The sequence below is a fragment of the Planococcus citri genome, chromosome 2 (assembly GCF_950023065.1).
Source record: "Planococcus citri chromosome 2, ihPlaCitr1.1, whole genome shotgun sequence".
Lineage (NCBI taxonomy): Eukaryota > Metazoa > Arthropoda > Insecta > Hemiptera > Pseudococcidae > Planococcus > Planococcus citri.
In genome coordinates, this window is record NC_088678.1 from 56,390,659 (window position 1) to 56,410,377 (window position 19,719).

Sequence of the window (19,719 nt, forward strand, 5' to 3'; positions counted from 1 at the left end):
TTTTTTCACATACCCCCTCCTCTTTTCCATACGTGTAAATTTTATCGTCCAGATTTTCCACGTCGCTTTTAGGAGAATAGATCGCAACCATAACGATGATTTTAAAACCGGTACATTATAGGTATAAGTTTTCGGAGAAACACCTTCTAAGTATACAATGGATTTTCATGGCACCCCCATTTTTCAGTTCCCTCTCCTCTTTTTTTTTCAACGCATTATGAAAAATACAAGAAAAAAATCCAATCCCCGGAGGCTCTTAAATCACGAAAAGCCATATAATATTACAATATTGTATAATAAATGTAATAAAAACACCACTCATCTCGCAATTTAACGTCCGTAAAAATAATACCACGGCATCGCCTAACATGAGATTCTATACCGAGAGACGCCATTTTGAATAATTTTATCATTTGTACACGAGTAGAAAAAATACGAACAAGAACAAAAAGAAGAAAGTCGCAAATAATATAGCATTTTCGAACAAGTTGAGAAAAAATCAACGCTATAGTCGGGTAGCGGTATTTATGGGATAATTACTCGCATATATATATATATATAGCACTTTTCTTATTGCAATTGATATTTCATCGTGTAATAAAGATTATAAATTGTTTCGGTATAAAATACTTGAAATAGGATGCTGCAAGATGAGCGAGATTTGAAAAGGAAAATAATTAAAAATTGTTTATTATTAGTAAACAAATATTTTCAAGTATCTATAGGTAATTAAGTAAGATGAAGATTATTTATTTCAAGAATTACAGTTCTCATCTTCCATCCTCATCCCAATTTTCCCTTGTAAATAAAAGCATAGGTGAAACTTTAGTCATACCCTATACCAATTACCATGCATAAAAACAATTAACCCAACATTTTAAATAACATATGAAACTATGAGGCATTGTGGGACCGTAGGTATTTCACCCTCTTTCCGCACTACTCAATTCGTCAAAATGTCTGCAAATTTTGAAAAATTGATCAATTTTGTTTTAAATATACAAAAAAAAAATTATATTATACCTTCTTCAAAAATCGACAAATTTTATTAGGTAGGTACCTAGTTACATGACGAAACTTACCCAATTTTCAGAAAATAGTTTCAAAGTCAGCAAATTTATAATTTACCTAGGGTAAAAATAAAATTTTGGTAATTCAAAAATTTAGGAAGACTCCGTTTGTTGAACATTTTTCCAAAGTAAAGCTGTTTTGCGTCAATTTTTAACTACCAACTCTCATTGTTTTCCTTTTTCAAAATTATACTTTCTACAATATGAACTTATTCAAATTCAAAAAATGTCTCTAAACCTTAAAAATGAACTCCTCACATTAGAAAAATATTTTGTTTGCAAAAGCTATCGCCATCACTTCGCTCAAACCCGTTCTTCCCTCTTTAAAAATTCAAACTTTCTCGTAAAAAACCAACATTCAAATTTCAAAAAATTTCTGAATACAAAAATATTACTTGGAGGTAATTTAGAAAAATACTGATGAAGTTCCTCAATAGAAAATAAGTGTATCCCAGTATTAAACATTGAAAAAAAAAGATCCAGCCAAACTAAAAAAAAAGTTTTCCATGTGACGCCACAAAAACTTTGAAGCTCAATTGCAGCTCTTTGAAGTAAAATTTCGAAAAACCAATTTTTCATGGGTTATCTTCACATTGGCACGAATGCATCGTCAAAATTTCAGTCACTCTCATTCAGCCGTTTAGGTAATAATTCAAGCATATCAAACTCAAAAATTACTTGAAAATTTCAACTAAAATATTCATTTTTTGGAAAAAATTGAGATAAAGTGCATTTTTTTTGAAAAATGATCACTTTTTTATCAATAAGCTGAATTTTATTCATGAAAGAGCGCCTGGTGCCCCAAATGGACACCGAATTTGAACTCAGTGACTTTGAATTAGTCATAAATCGCCATAAAAAATGAAAAAAGGCTTACTTTTGACCAAACCAGCAAATTACCAACATTTGTCATGACTATGACGAGAGTAACACAGGCGTTAATAAAATTGCATAACCAATTTGCCGTAAATACAAAGTGCGTTTTTTTTTTTTTTTTTTTTTTTTTCAAAAAAAATATCTCTCGAATTTGGACGTGAATCGAGTTGAAATTTTGATAGGGGATTTGTCAACCAAGTGAGTTGATTTCCGGCATCGGATTCTCTCCAGAAGGCCCTCTTCCTTCAGAAATGACCAATTTTGAGCCTCCAAAACTGGCTTGAAAGAAATTCCCTTGTTAGTAGATTTACAACTCAACTAAAAATGTCCCCTAAAACCTTTCTTCCCGAGCACAAAAAAAAATAATAATAACAATAATAAAATGCCTAACACGTTGAGAATAGCCTTACACTGTATGCTAAAACGGATCAACGACAAAAAAAAAAAAAAAAAAAAAAAGGTTTTCGATTTTTTCCTTTTTACATACTATCGGATCTTTTTGATGAAACGAAAAAGGATTTCACGAATGCGTGGTACACAAACGTTAATAAAATGAATAGCGATAGGATTCGAAGATATGTCGAGGTTTTTTTTCTACTAGGTATACGTATATGCGAGTATATCGATAGTTTCAGAGGGTATAACCCGAAAATACTCTAACGCAGCAATCTCAATTGTTTTATCTGCTGGTCGTATTCTAAATTTCAAGAGTATTTGACATCATTATCGATAAAATGGTTGGAAACAATATAAACATCGATAAAATAATCTCGCGTAGGTATTATAAAAAAATATCAAGAAACGCAAATGCTTTACAGCTGGTGTTTTGATTTATCTTTTAGCTTACTTTCTATAAGTATTAGAAAAATAAAATCCAGGTATACCTGCCTACCTACCTACCTACGTCTACAGTCTACAACACCTACGCTGACACATATGAAAAAAAGCAAAAGGAAATTAAACGTCTGAAAATAGTTTATTTTCGTTTATTTCAATATCGCCTCGCGTCTTAAAAGCGTGACTTTATATTATCTGGCTTTTATATTTTAATATATTTTTGCCATCGTACGTGCCTGATAACGTTCGCGTCGAATATCTTTTTTTCCAATTTCATAAATTGATTTTTGTTTGTGGAATATTTACGTGGATTTTGGCGGATTATTTTAAAGTTTTCGCTGAGCCTAAAGATTTTTAACTTTTTTTTCTCTTCTTATTTTTATTTTAATACTTTACGAAAAGAAGATTTATTTGCGCCGAGTTTCTCTCTTGTTAGCAGCATGATCTGCCCGAATGTAAACACGGCTGCTGGCAGATTTTTTGTCATAGAATTTAAGTCGCGCGAATGCCATCCAAATACTTGACGCGCGTTTATCGCGTGTAATTTATCGGTTATACGATACGATGCGTGGGAACAAGAGAAAGAGAGAGGGCCAGAATTTCGTTAATAATTCGTTACGTGACAAAGGCCACGGAGGGTAAAGCTTGTTTTTGTGGCGTAAGCAAAGAGTGGTTTGAAATTTGGGTCCTTGGGATTTTGTGAAAAATGTTCATCTGTTTTCAAAACTTTCTACAATTTCCCCTTCCTATGTTTCTTCAATCGAAGGTTTAATAAAAAATAATGATTTTAAGATGTGTAAAAATTGATTAAAAATGTAAGGGAAGGGAAATACAAAATGTGTAAGTTCGTTAACTCAAAATGGGGGTCAGAACCTCCGATCGAAAGCGATTTTAAATTTCTGGAGAGAATCAAAAAATCGCCGGAGACTCCAGAACCGCCCAAAACTAGTAGTTGTGGAATAAATTATTTACATGAAAAATCGCCTTTAAAACCAAATTTTTAAATTTTTCAAAAATTCGCCAAAAATCCAAAAATGAACGTAAGAATCTGAAATTTTAGTCAGTGGGATTTTATAGAATCATGCTCTTTAGATCTTGCGTGGTTTCGTTCAAATTGAAGAATGTGAATCAAAAATAAATAAAAAGACAAGAAATAATTCAGAAAAAGATCTATTCAGAAAAAGAAACATTTTTTTTTCTTCTCGAAACCGAGTGCAATCATTTCTCTCATTTCAACGCTTTTAACGAAAGAAACATCTACAATCGCCTCCCTCTCCTGCAACACCCTTCTCCTCCTATCAACGATACATTCCGCAAGGGAAACTAAATTAAACTCGATTTCTCGATCGCAACACCAACAGCGAATAATTCTAATCCTCTCTCGTACGAAAACCAGCTCCCTTAAAGCACAAAAATTTTCTTCGTCTAGTCACAAAAGACCTCAAAACGTGCACCGGATGAATAGCAGTTCTCACGACGATGAAACAATCGATAAGCACCGCCATTTGATAATTACACTTTAATTTGCCGTTCATTGAGAGAAAGAACACGCGCAAATAAAACAAGATTGGAAAACGCGCTCTGGTAAAACGGGGGAAAAAAGGGTGAAATTGAATAGGTACCAGGAGCACGATATACGTACAACGAGAAGCTGGATATTTTTCTTGCTGAAAATAACGACCGAGTGCAATTAACGCGGTGGCAATCAATTGCCGACGAATTAATTTTCTCACTGTAGAAACTCATCGTGTACACTGAGAGAGCTCAATGAATCTTGGGGGAAAATAGTAATTAAAATTTGCACCGTGGAAACTGGAACGCATATGCTTATCATTGGCGGAAAAAATTTACGATGGGGGCAAACTTCGATTCAAGACCGATAAAATTAATACCTATCAATTAACGCCGTTTAGGGATGGGATAGCGACTGCCTAAAAAATAAAATACCTAAGTAAACAAACATTCGAGGAAATAATTCTACAACTTATTGTTACCTATATTTGAGAATACCGTTTCAGCGTTTAAAATTGTAAATTCAGTTGATGAATAGTTAAAATATTTTTTCAGTTCTCTTCACAACTCTTTTTAATAAAGTGTGATTTTTGTTTCAATTTCGTGGGTGAAAACTGAACCTCACCCTTTATTAATACGTCATTTTGATAAACATCAGAATTATAATAATCACCAAGATGAGCTCGTTGTGCTAAAAAGCTACTTAATTTTAAGCTTTAATTCTTTCTACTCCCTTTTGTAATAACGACGTCCAAAAAGAGCCCATTTCCGATGTAATCGAGCGTATTACTAATTAATTTGCACCGCTAAATGGAAAACGTTAACGATAATCGAGCTATTTGAAATTACATTCTTCAAGCACATCACAAGCATGCCTACTTTGTCGTTGGATAAACACAGTCGATGCATTTTTACGAAATGAGGGTGAACAAGCACTCAAGACTAGATTAAAACAACGGTAATTATCATTTTTGTGTTTAAGAGTCTCCGTTTAAGAATAGCTATAGAACGAACGAGAAGGATATGAAGGGTTAAAAAGCGAACAGACGTGAAAAATATAACATTTGTATAAATTTTGGGCGTCGGCGACCGCATTTAATTGGAATTCGTATTTATGCAAATTTACTAACAGGTTAATTCGTTTATTAAACAGGGAATAAGTTCGTTAAAAACGAAGTGAATTATTCGCAAATGTCTGTCACGATTTCTAGGGAAGTAAAATTTTTTATAGGTAGGTATGTGATTTTATTTGTTGAACTTTGAAGAGGAGTTTTACTCAAACTTTATACTTACCTACTTGTAATAGAGGGTCTCCATATATGCTTACCTCATATCCGGCTACTCTGTTTGCCATCTTACTTACATGTACTTACTTTTTTTTCTGTATACGCTTACGTTTTAGGATAAGGTACCTACTAACCATCATCTTGGAAATAGCCTGAGATGTGGAGTTTTCATTTCAAAAAAATTACAATCAGTATAATCTGTGTGAGGTTCATATACTGTTGAAAAGGGATGATCGTAGAATATTTTTGACATCTGTCAAATTTATGAGTGGAAAGTTGGGGGGGTTTCAAAATTTTGGAAAACTACGAAACTTTACCTAATTTATTTTAAATTTGAAATGTTGGAGACTTGGGGAGAAAATGAATGTTTGTAAAATTTCGAAACTCTTAGTACATAGGTAGGTACTCATAGTATAGGTAGCTACACTTTTGTTTATTTTTTTCTTATTTTGTCTTCAAATTTACTTTTTTGAATATCGAATTGAAAATTATGGAAAACAAGCCACAAAGAAATTTTTTTCAATTTCGAAGGGATCCATGGAAGAGTTTTGAAATTTTAAAAATGGTAAAAATTTGTCCAATTCCAGTATTTTTTCCCTAAAAATATTAGTTAACATTCTACACACCTATTCATCCACTTTTCTGTCCAAAAATCTTTTATAGTTTGACGAACTTTCGTGGTTTTCTACAATTTTGAGGCATATGAGACCTTCTCAACTCCTCTTCGTACTTCTGAATAGGTCTTCACGAGGTCAATTGAGGTTTTTAAAATGTGTTTCCTGGTTTTGGTGTTAAAATTCAATAAGAATAGGGAAACAAATCGTTAAAGAATGACAAGAAAACGCTTTTAAAAGAATTATTATCATTTTTTTTTTTTTTTTTTTTCATAAAACTGATGAAACTTTACAATAATTTGGGAACTTCACAATAATTTGGAAATTTCACAATAATTTGGAAACTTCACAATAATTTGGAAACTTTACAATAATTTGGGAAAACTTGGCAAAAATCGCATACCTAAAACGTATAAAAACATGCAAATATCATTGAAATAATCAAAAATCACTAAAAAAAAAAGATGAAATTTCAACAAAATTTATATAAAATTGCATAAGAAATTGCATAAGACGTCGTTAAAACGTATAAAAATGGCATAAAAACATCTCTTAAAAGCCTCAAAATAATTATAAATCACAAAAAAATTATACTTACAGTTTCTGAAATTCAGTGAAATTAGTGAAAACTTCAGAAAATATTGCTAAAACATGTTGAAAATGACATTGAACCGCTTAAAAAATTCTAAAATCATTTAAATGTTACCAATAACTGATGAAATTTCTTTGCATAAAATTGCATAAAATGTCATTAAAACTTGCGAAAAATGGCATCAAAATCAATAAAAAACATCAGGTAAAATCATGGAAAACTTGTATAAAAAACGATAAAATTTAAGAAAAATTGTGTGAAACAGGTGGGTAAAATTTGCTCAAAATGAACCGAAAACGAACTAAAACCATTGAAATTTACAAATACCTAATCGATAAAATTCAACTGAAGTTTGTCAAAATCGGCATGAAACATTGTGAAAGCATGCTTGAAGATCATCAAAATGTGATGAATTTTGTTCAAATTATTGAAAATTAGGTAACTGACAGATTCGCCAGAATAAGTCACCAATTGAGTTTTTGAATTTTTTTAGGTGAGTTTATGATGAAAAAATTACCAGAATGTCCTCAGAGCCTTCGAAAATTGTTTTGAATGTCTTTTGACTCCTCGGTGAATTCTGGTGACTTCTGGTGAACGATTCACCTGAAGTTATCAAGTGAGTTTTTGACTTTTTTTAGGTGAATTCATGATGAAAAAGTCACTAGAACGTCCTCATGACCCTAGAAATTGGTTTCGATAGTCTGATGGCTCCTTGGTGAATCCTGGTGACTGCTTGTGGTGACAGATTCACCAGAAGTCACTAAGTGGATTTATTGTCTTTGTTACTTAAGACTATTTGTTGGTGAAAAAACCAACAGAATGTCCTCATGACCCTAGAATTTTTTTGAATGGCTGGTGACTCCTTGGTGAATTCTGGTGATTCTTGGTGGCAGATTCGCCAGAAGTCACCAATTGAGTTTTTGAATTTTTTGTAGGTGTATGCATGATAAAAAAATCACCGGAATGTTCTCAGAGCGTTTGGAAATTTTTCTGCTTTTTTGGTTCTTAAATGAAGTAGGTAAAGTATGCATGTAGATGTACATTATCTGTTTTGTGACCGTGAAAATTTTGACCACCCTGCTAAACTATAGTACAATTTTTGACCAATTTTATGAAATTCCATCAGAATCTGATCAAATTACCTCAAATTATCAGCTGTAGGTATTGATTTGGCTTGATTTTATTTTATTTTTTTTTAATGTTCCCCATTCCATCGCACCTACTTTAGTACAATATAGACATCGCAATCCACTAGTAAATTTTAGCACCTCTCGAGTTTCGGCGGTGTTAAAAAAACCTCTTTGGAGTAAGCTCACACATATTTGCAAAGGTCAACGGGGTATTAGCAAGGTTTTCATTTAGGAAATTAAAAATCATTTCGTAAGAGCAACTCACAACCGCTCACAAAAGAGCGATGAGAAAAAAGAGCGGCAGAGAGGCTTTATCGCGTATATGTTACATTGTATACGTATATGTACGTGTATAGTATATACAAAACAGCAAAAAATAATCCTCCAAAATTGTCATTATCTTGACACAGTTAATACATTACCATACACGTTTAAGCCTTCAACGCGAGGATTTAGAGTTTTGTTTTTTCTCTTTCTTTTTAGACCGTTAATTAATTTTATCATTTCACTAAGGATTGGGAATTTAACGTGTATAAAACGAGGTTGTTGGCTGAGTTCTTTTTTTTTTCGCCCCTAAAAATTCACGAACCCAGGCAGCACGCTTTTTTTACGTATGATATATTTTCAACGAGCTTATGTACTATCTTCGTCTGGGTTTTCTCATTGTGTTTTCGCATCGAAGATAGTAAATCATCGCTGACGACGAGTAGTATACCTACTCGTACTTTATGTGTATGTATACGCGAGAGTTTATTTAGCGACGAAGCTCGTTATGTACGCGATCCATTGTTGATTCAACGTCGACTCGACGTTGTGTGTGGCTGGGAATAAGTTGGTGGAAAATTTTTTTGCCATCTTGAAAAATTTAATTACCTTTTAATATTTTTCTTGCGGAATAATTCGTCCTCGTCGTCGTCGTCGTCGAAGCCGAATCGGGTACAGAGCGAGAAACGCGAGCGAGGCAGAGTTTTAAACGTAACGTCGACTCGTATATACCCATTTTATTCAGCAGACATCTTTTAAATTCCTAAGAGACCGCTTATATTATGAAAATATATTATGCCTCGTTTAGCAACGTTTTGTGCCTGAAATACCAAAATCTGTTTTGTAATCCTTAAACGCAACGATGTAGATTTCGTTTTCTCATGACCCCCAGGGGCTGACCGACCGTACCGTGCTGTACGAGTACGTTTCGCAAAACGTTGCACTTTTGGGTTATCTTTTACGCGCGGAGCCAAGCGGAGCTCTTTTACTCGTATATACTGCTGTGGCAGTTTGTGTCATCTGCCTGCGCAATCTGTCCCCATGTAGCGTTAATACGATGATCAATTTAGAGATACGATTTTTTGCACGGGGCACTTTCCCTTAGAGATGTTATATTTTTCGACTTATACGTACGTACTTACGAGAGCAGGTGCCGTTACCTATCGTACCTTACCTACTGAAATAACCGCAAACACGTCACGAAGTTCATCTTTAATATTTTCCCTATGTACCTACTGGCTTTTTCTGGACGTAGAAGTAAAACCTTTTACCTAAAAGCTTGACGTACGTACAGCAAGAATTCTCAGACTTTTTAATTTCAACTTTTTTCATCACTTTTCAAGACTACATAAATTATCTTGTTGACAGAAATAAGTCTGAATTTGAGAATGAAGCATTTAAAAATGTATTCATCAGGCTAGCTCCTCAACTTTCAAATCCAATTTTTTTCCAGGTAATCAGCTGCAAATTTTCCGTGGTAGAGAGGAATGAAAGCTCGGATGAATTTCAAGTATGGGACATATTTTATGGTGACATTTGAATGGAATTCAAAATTTGCTATAACCTTTACAAGTCCGTGATTTGATTAGTGATTCGAATCATTTTTTAACCTCTGATTCGTGATTCAGAATTCATAATAATGATCATGAGCCATGAATCACGTTTCACGTATCATTGTTTTTGCTACTTGTTCTCATTCAGTAGACGACGTTTTTTATTTTTGCAACGTTGTAAGTACTTATATATGTTGAGGTACCTACTTGTTACCATTTCGTGCTTTACTAACTTTAAACAAAATTTCAAACAACTTTCGTCAATTAATTTCATAAATAGACCGTTAGACCCATATCAATTGTTTGACAATATTCACATTTTTCACAGAGTATCATTCTATTGTTTTAATTCTGAGATTTTTAAAAAAATTTTCAAGCATTTTCAATTGATTTAAATGCGATTTTTAATAAGTTTTAACACTGTTTTATGCAATATTTTGGCTACATTTTGTTCAATTTTGCTGAAATTTCATCAGTTTTTGGTACTTATAATTAGAGAAGTAGGTAACCATAATTCACCAAAGGAGCCACCAGACATTCGAAAAAAATTGCTAGAGGGTTATATGGACGTTCTAGTGATTTTTTCATCATAAATTTACCTAAAAAAAAGTCAAAAACTCAATTGGTGACTTCTGGTGACTCTGTCACCAAGCAGTCACCCAGATTCTCCAAGAAGTCACCAGACATTCAAAAAAATTTTCAAAGGCTCTGATGACATTCTGGTGGTTTTTCCCCGAACAATTCGAGTTAAAAATGACAATAAACCCATTTGGTGAATTTTGGCGAATCTGTCACCAAGCACCAAGCAGTCACCAGGATTCATCAAGGAGTCACTGGACATTCAAAAAAAAATTTCAAAGACCCTGAGGACATTCTCGTGATTTTTTCAACGCCTTTGAAAATTCCTTAAATGTTTTTGAAAGTCAAAATACAATTCACTAAATTAAACAAAACAGTGCATGCAACTAATAGAATAGTGTGTGAAGTTTTTAGCTCATATTGTCATGCCAATCAATCCACCAATAAAAATATTTCATTTTATGATTCTCTGTATGATTTCTACTCAACTTATTTATGATTTTTTTTCTTTTTTGTTGCAGGTGAGCATTTCTGCCTTTATACTTCTCAGTCTCTAGTTCTTCATAATTTAATACCCGTAAGTATATGATTTATAAAGCCTAATCACTCTCAACACGTACCTGTGGGTCATAATATTATACTTTGCTAAAATTGGAAACATTCAATTCATACTTTAAATTATTGCAGATTCGAACTTTATTCATACGTTTTTTTAGGTCATAAAAGTAGGGGAAAGTAAAGCTAGAGAATATTGTCTGGATAAATATTTAGTAACTGTCAAGTACCATTAGGCAAATTTTCGAGGTCACAAAAGAGGAATCTAATTAATCCCTTATCTTCACCAGTGTCCTCAAAATGGATCAAAACTCAAAAAAAAAAAATTGAAAATGACTGGCACGTGATATGTCTTTATGCATTTTTTAAATTTGACTTTTTAGAGCCCTCTCAGTTGTATATACTATAGTCATTTTAAATGAACCGAGGGATGAGGAGACACTGAAGGATCAAATCTCAAAAATAAAATACCATAATTGAACACAGGTATTCAAATAGGTAAGAATCAACTTTTGATTGAATTTTTCCCCAGAAATACCAGAATAGCTTTTGCGTTACTGAAATTTGAATAGAGTTCTTTTCAAAGTCCTAGTTTCTTACTATAATTTTTTCTTGTTTTTCAATAACTCTGTCAATCATGAAAAAAAAGTTATCTACAATCCACCTTTGTTGTCATCCTAAGTAGTAAAACTTCATCGCTTCATGTCACAGCTACTTCAAAAAAATCCAAATACTCGAGAGAGATACTCAGCAGAGAAGCTACAGTCTCTTAATACGTACCAGTCCCTTTCCTGGGCACATTTTAGGTTCGCTATAATAATAATTTCCGAAGAATACCCCGAAGGTTCAAATTTTCCACCTCGATTTAAAAAAGAAAAAATACTCGAAACTCACGCAAGAAAGTTGTCAAAGTCGACGCTCTACCAATGACGACTGCGTTTTGTACACTCGTTATGCGTAGCATGAGATCGTTTATTCTTAATTGTCGCGAAAAGAAATTCAGCGAGGAATTTCTGCCAGGTACTTGACTCGAATAAAATAGATGATTGTAAAATTGCGTGTACCGGTGGTAGTTTTTTTTCTTTCAACAAAGCTACTTACTTAATACGATTAGTTTTTATTGCTGGTAAAAAAAAGAAATTCCGATTAGGTACGTTTCTTTTTTTCTTTCGAATGTCTAATTTGCATCGATCGAGATCATAAGCCTTGATACCATTTATGCCAATTGCTTGTACGAATGAATGATTTATTGTGGACGGATATTAGGCGAATGAATTACAGTGATCATTCTATTAGTTTGAGTGAGTGGTGTGGTAGGTATTATGTATCAGAGGTAGTCGAGAAGCAATTCTCTTGATCCTTGATTGATAAAACATACAAACGTACTATAAATTGGTGTATAAGTATGCATAGCTATTTACTTATGGCTTTATAACGACGACGATCGTATCGTTTATTATTTAGTAGCGTGTGAGCTTTGCATCAAGTGACAAATCTTACGCGACGTTTTTTTCCCTTTTTGGCTGAAATATATGTACATACCTAACTTGCTACCTACGTTTACCTATACGACGACGACGATGGTGGTTGGTGTTTGAGATTTATCGCATGACAACGATACACAAGTTAAATTGTATATGTTGTATATACTAAATATAAACGCGTGTAAGCAGTACGTTGGCTTTTGGTTTAAATTTCTCCATCGTGTAGAAAATTATCGATTCAGAAACGGTACGCGATACCTACCTATACATACGTAGATTATATACGAAGATATTATACCTATATAGGTACCAATAACGTTATAATGATAGGGAACATACCAAACCGCGAAAAAAAAACTAAAAAATTTAAACAAATAGGTGTAAATTGTTCATATTTTCTGGCATTTGAATCATATTATAGCCTACGTATGATAAATAAAGAATTCACGGAATACGATGCCCGAAGTACGCGTAGGATATACCTACTGTATTTCTTGAACTGGCGAAATATTATTCACCATTTTGTGGCGTGAAGTTACTCGCCGTGGATGGCGGCGGCTTGAACATCGGAAATTTCACCGCGGCTACGTTAAAACCAAATAAATCACCTTGTTTTATTACAACGAACGGTGAATACAAATTACGCGTTTCACTTCACGCAATGATGATTTTCCAACCACGTGGTCTACTAGGCGTACAGCTATAGACGTTGTAATCGCGCCAACGCGAATATTTTGCAGAAAAATACCTACCTATATACTGGTGTCTATTGTGTGGTCGTCCACGAGCTAAACAATATCGCCAACTGTATAACTTCACGGATCAACCCATACGTTTAACTGTGTGTGGTTTGTACAGGATATACGTAGCCAGGGATGGATTGTACATTGTGTGCAGGCCTACGTGTTCGTCAACTTCTCAAAAAGCCCTAAACACAATGCACCAGCACCTACAGCTAGAGTGTTTCAAGATGAAAGTAAAACCTTCCGAAGAATTATGCAACATTTATTGAATTTGAATCTACGTTGGTATGGTAGCTTTATATGTATCAATGCAGCAAGAAGAGCAGAATTTTTTTCTCCGACTTTCCGTTTTCTTCCCTTCCCACACTTTGGAGAGTCACTATGAAACAATGGTGGTTCCTTATTCGAATGAATTCATCCAGGAGAACTTGAAAAAAATGGGCCAAATTATAAGACCCAGACCCAATGCAGGACTCATGGCACGAAATGGAACGAAATCCAGTTGTACTAATCCAAAAATATCCAGGATTTTTTCAACATGGATGATATGGTTTTTTGCGAAAGGGGAGGATGAGCTGTTCAAAATTTTCAAGATGCTAATCCGCGTCACGGTTTTCAATTCTTCATTTATGTCAAACTTTTACAAACTTGCGATAAAATCTTGTCAATTTGCAATATTTATAGTATATCTGATTTAAAATTACAAAACTATGTACCTACTCCTAACTTTTTTATAAAATTACTGGGGATTTCTAAACTATTCGACGAGTTATCTACTTACTTGTAATGGGGATGTGCTAAATCATCAAATCGTTAAATCATACAAAGTGTTCAAAATACGAGTAGAACTCTCTGAACAATTACTGGTGCAAGATGGTTTCAAACAAATGAACCACTACTTGGTAGATTTAAAAAAAATTAAATTTAGGCCCAAAAATGAGAAAAAAAATCGAAATTTCACCAAATTGACCTAAAAAACCGAATTTCCGACTCTACAATGCATCTACAAGATTTTGAGGTTTTGCAGACACATTTGCCATGTTCAAAGTTGACAACACGTTACCTCACAAAACAAAAAACTATTCCAAGTAGGAAACAAAAAGCTCAGCATGCATAGATGATAGATTTGGGATCTTGTCTTTTTCATCCACTTTGACATTAATTGTGCTACTTGGGAGAGGTTAGAAAAAAATGATCAATTTTTTTTCAAGTGAACCATTTAAAAGGCCAACGATTCTAGTGTAGGTATTCAGTAAAAAATGTTCATGTTGATAATCAACCGAGCGATAAAAATTTTTTAAAAGTTGCAAATAATGAGTACAAAATAATATGGACCCCCTCAAAAAATTGCTAAAAATAGTAGGACATTGTGTGAAAATTTTTTGTCATTTTGTTGTTATATTTTTGTTAACTTAAATTTCTGTTGTTGGATTGTTGACGTTAAAAGCTAAAACACCGGACGTTGTTGAATAAACTTTTGCTGATAACGATGATATATTTAAACAAGTTTATAAACTTCGAATAGATGAAACAAACATTGATTTTTAGGTGTTTCAAAGTTGTTGCTGGAATGTTGTATTTTTTGACTGCTAGCTTAAAACCACACCTCTTTGATTTCGTATCCCCAATAGCACGTGTCATTCTCTCTTCGTCCCAATTTTTCCACTTTGGAATTGTCTTGTCCTGTTTGTAAATGGAACTATTCTTGGCATTCTAAGAAACACTGAAACAAAATTAAGTAAAAAAAAAAATTTAGGGGTCCATATTTATATGAAAAAAAATTATGAAAATTGATCAAGTAAAGATGCATAAAAATATATTCTGAGAGTACATATTGGAAAGCTACTTCCTTCGCAAATCATCTTTTTTCAAAGGTTCATTTAAAATTGCTTATTTTTGTAGAATAAAAAAATCAAAACAATTTCAATTCGAGATAAAAGTAAAACAACATGCAAAATAAACAACTGTTGATGACAGACACCCAAGTTAACATGGACCCGAAATTATTACCCTGATCATACCATTCCACTGTAGGTATTAGAAGGATTCAACTAAATAAATTCACAATTACTCACCAATTATCCAGTGCTAAACGTTTTTTTGCTCGAAGTTCTCGATTTGCAATCGCAGTTTTTTTAGCATCAGGTGGGCTTTTGTGTATAACAGATTTTGGTAAATATTGAGAAGGCACTGCAGATTTCTTCAGACGTTTAATTTTACCTTTTCCTTTCACTACAACAGTCAGTACATCAACTCGCAATCAGTTGGGTAGTAAAGAAACAGCAAAAATTTAAGGAGATCGATTCTTACCCGAAGGTTTGAAATCATCATCTTTGAAATGTTGTCCACAAACTACCGCATTTTTGACAACTTTTTCCATCCGTAACAAATGAATCCATTGCTTTCTACGATCATTTTCATTTTTGCTTGGCAATTTGTACAAACCGAAATTTGATCTAGAATAATATCGAAGATCAGTAATATGTAACTGTGCTGAAATTCATATACTCTGGCTGGTACTAAGTACATTAATATATTGAATTACTTACCTGTTCGTACAACCGTAAACTGAACACTGTACATGCGACTTGCATTTTTTCTTGTATGCTTTATTTGGAGAAAATGTCGCGTATTGATGTTCGTCCATCACGATAGAAGCACATTAAAATCATACAAATCTTAATAGTTTCAAAAGAACGTAAAAAATTTTAATTAATCATTTTCATTTCTTCTCAATTCACCATTATCATTATATCAAATTTATCAGTATCAGTAGCTATATCCTAGAATGGGGCAATTCTCAACTACTCCACCAGAGTGCGTATCTATAATTTTTAGTACCTATTTAGTGTGACCGTAGCGCTGGCTGATTTTTCTAAACTGCGAGGGGTCCATATCTCCATATTTGTGTATGTACCTTCTTACATTATTTTCAAAGTCTGTGTGTTCCAGTTCAGAACCATATTTTTGCCCAGCATGTCATAAAATAAAACATACCTAATTACCTATCTCTCGAAGTATTGTCATTTTTTGAAAAAAAAAATCGAGGTTTTTGGTTAATTTGGGGAAGTACTTGTAACCTGTGCAATATCTCAGTCACCTCACCTCCCTCCCATCACTTGAAAAGTTTAAATTCGAGTTTCTGAACCTTCATTGAATAGGTACGCTAGGAGGCTCAAAATTTTTCTGGGAAGTCTCTCACTCACAGTAACCTTCTCCGCCGAATTTGATCAAAGTTTATCTCGAATTACAGCTTTTCAGGTCAACTTGGCAAAATTTTAATTTTTTTCTCATTTTTTGGGCCTTTTGATTTTCAAAAAAATTCATCAAAAATCAAAAAATCTAAGTCAGTATACTTACGTGAAACTTTAGCTGTTGTGCTGTTGATATTTATAATTATGCATATTTTTATTTGCTGTTTCGATCTAGTTTCGTCCGGTTCAAAAATGTTAGTATTAGTTTGGGACACTTCCTTTGTTTGTAGCTTTTACTAAATTAACTGCAATTTTCGGTGAAGTAAAAGCCTAACACCCTGTAACTTTTGATAAATTACTGGTAATGTTTGGTGAATTACCAGTAGTCTGGGTATAAATTCCAATACGCAACAAAATTTTTCTCATGGAAAAAATTCGGCACTCTAGCATCGGCTCATAAGCTACGCCCTATAAAAAAAAGTATATTCTGCACAAACAAGGCTCACACAGATGTGTTCCCTATAGTTGTATGTTCTCGTGCAGAAACGAAACTGTGGCGCGCATATGTGCAGCCCACTGTGCTCCTATTTATGTAATACTCCATTCGCTATAATATCTGAGGAAACGTCGTCGTATAGTTGAATTTGATTTTAGGTCAAGCGATGGAATAATTTAGCATTTGTTTTGATACTGCACAGTACTTTATATTACACCAACACCAGCCAATTTCCATACACAGACTGATCAAATTTAAAAACCTAATTTCAAAATTTTCTTTCACAAGGGATAATGTAATGGTAGCCTTACACTACACAGGGTATGAAAAGCGAAAGAAATTTCATCCTGGTGGAATTTCTATTCCGCTATATTGTTATCTAGATCGTTTATAAACGTGTCTGTGTATAATACTCTTACAGTGTGTGAAATTCGAGAAACTCTGTACGAGGAAAAACGCTTATTATGGTCACATCTACTCGCACAAAAAAAAATACACGAACATACTATGTACCTAAATTCTTAGGTGTGCAATACGCCAACGATTTTGAATTTATTCGTATAGTGCAGAGGAGAAAAAAAAAACATTCCAAAGGTGTTAAGGTGTTGCTTTTAAACGTTGACATGTTATCTGGCGCTTCTCTTTTAGCCGAAAAGGAAACACGATAGTAAAATTAAAGATCGAATTACACAAGAAAACATATTGCACTTAAGAGTGACCCGACAAGAGCGCTCAAGTTCAACCCTCCTAAATACGAAACTAAAGGATATTCTCGATACCACGACGACGATCACGAGAGGGTTTTAAACACCACCAACACACACATTATCGCCTGCTCTCGCTGCTGCATTACCAATTTACAGTCTGAACCAACACACTTTCGCCAAAATTCAAGAGATTTTCATCGCCAATGGCAAATAAAACGTTTTCTCGAAAAAGGGGGCGCCTATATATAGTTTTCAATTTGATAAGAGGGCAATGAAAAGAAACGATTTGATTTAAAGTACGTGGTGCCTAATACATATATAGATATAGACGATTCGACTTGTTAGAATGTATTTTGATGGCATACTTAATCTCATAAAAAAAAAATAAGGGGGAATGGTATACTCACTCGGAGCGCTAAAAACGACGAATAACGCTCTCGCGTCTTTGTGGTTACCAATCTAAGAACATTAAAGGGATAAAGTCGTTATCGTATATATTGTAAAACTAAGTGATGCAGAAAAATTGAAAATATTTTAGCGTTTGGGTGTGTTTTGCATAATGGCATGGCTGCGATACGCGTGCTAATGTTAACAAGACCATAGTAAAATAAGCGGAAGTGTATGAGATTATTGATAATTGAAAAAAATTACTGGTATCGTTTATTTCGCTCATATAAAACGATAAGATACAAAATATGGGTGAAATTTCACTAAAATAGTTACAACAGATCGAAGAATAGACGTTCGATATCGTTTTTATAACCTCGAATGGATTCTATAATGCCAGATACTATTCCAAATTATTAACCACATTTCAAACAAAATGTTATATCCTTCTCTTCTTTGCTTTTGTCGATAAAATTTTTTGAAAAAAAAAATCGACCAGAACACGTAACTAGTTCAACGTTATAATAATAATGAACAAAGCTAAAAATATTATTACAAAAGGTGGTCCACGCATCAAAGTTTTCCCTCCTCATCTCCTTCTCCTTCTCCATACCAAAGAACCGTCATATTTTACCAAATGTGATAATCACACAATCCAACATATTCGAGTTTTTTTAAATCAAAACTTTCAACTTTTTTCTGCCAATTTTCACCATCTTAAAAACCCATCTGTCAAAACTTCAAGTACCGAGTAAAACTATAATATAAGCTTTAAAACATTACTTTATTCTTCGCAGTCGAGTCAAAATGGTCCAAAATTTTCAATTTGTTCGATGAGAAAATTTTCAAACTCATTCATCTCCCACGCGTCACTCATTCGATTACAAAAATATCCGAAAGTATAGTACAATGAACCAGAACTTTGTAAGCGAACGTCACCGTGGCATTTGTTTAACAACATATTCTTAAAGTGCTCTCAGTATACTCACATATACATATAAGAAGATCGCAAAGAGAACACCGCCTACTATACTCGTACCTCAGAGAACACTGAACGCTTCAGGTATCTTGCAAGAAAATTATTCGTAGTTCTTTTTACGAATAAAGCTGCAAAGGTTCTTCGTGCTGTATATATTTTACAAAGAGACGAGGAAATTTCATTACGAGATAATTCGCGAAATTCGCTCTGTCTTTTGACGTTTGACGATAGGTATAGAGTAGAAAGCGTCGTCGTAATGAAAATAAAAAAATACTTTTTGAAAATCACACCGCCAAGCTACGAGTACCTGGTTAGTTTGCAATGGGTTAAATTGAAATGCTATGAACGTGCGAGTGGAACGGAGAGTCGTGTAGTCACATCACATGGCAAATGTATAGGTAAACAAAATTCACAGGCTGACCGTTAATGTACGAGTACCTAGTTTATGTACATTTCAACAAAGGCTAGGTAGTTGTTAAATTACCGCATATTGCAGGTATTTAAATCAAATTACTTGGCTTTATTTTTGTTCACGTTTAAATGCACCAGTTTTATACCTACTACTCGTATTTACCGAGAACAGCTTTTACGACCTTGGGAAACAAACGAAAAAAAAAAACAAAAAAAACAGCAGTCGAATCATTTTAATTTAGCTTAAGGAAGGAATGTTGAAAATTGTAAAATAAGGAAGTATCATAAATGGAAATAATAATTTAAAATTTACAAAATATTACTTACAAGTTACAACGATTCGTGAATTTACGGCAAACTGGTTATACAATTTAACTAACACGTTCACGAGACCAGACAATATTCCTGATACTCGATCTATTTCAGGTTTTAGATCTTCGATTTTGCTCA

General features: G+C 33.6%; 2 protein-coding genes across 2 annotated transcripts in view; one reads left to right on the forward strand and one right to left on the reverse strand.

The window, feature by feature from the left end:
- Positions 1-19,719, forward strand: part of dpr12 (defective proboscis extension response 12) — a 433,627-nt gene that overhangs the window by 79,044 nt on the left and 334,864 nt on the right. The window lies entirely within an intron of this gene.
- Positions 14,548-15,856, reverse strand: LOC135833792 (uncharacterized). Its single transcript, XM_065347546.1, has 4 exons — positions 15,645-15,856; positions 15,406-15,551; positions 15,171-15,327; positions 14,548-14,818 (listed from the first exon to the last, which is right to left on the reverse strand). The coding sequence occupies exons 1-4, from the start codon at positions 15,740-15,742 to the stop codon at positions 14,809-14,811; spliced, it is 411 nt and encodes a 136-aa protein (XP_065203618.1). The 5' UTR covers positions 15,743-15,856; the 3' UTR covers positions 14,548-14,808.

What these genes read in the sequence shown, in the direction of transcription:
- LOC135833792 (XM_065347546.1), bottom strand. Translation starts at nt 15,742, where the DNA reads ATGGACGAACATCAATACGCGACATTTTCTCCAAATAAAGCATACAAG. An exon ending in GTTTACGGTTGTACGAACAG is followed by an intron (nt 15,552 to 15,644) that starts GTAAGTAATTCA and finishes ATATTATTCTAG; the next exon opens with ATCAAATTTCGGTTTGTACA. An exon ending in TGATGATTTCAAACCTTCGG is followed by an intron (nt 15,328 to 15,405) that starts GTAAGAATCGAT and finishes TGACTGTTGTAG; the next exon opens with TGAAAGGAAAAGGTAAAATT.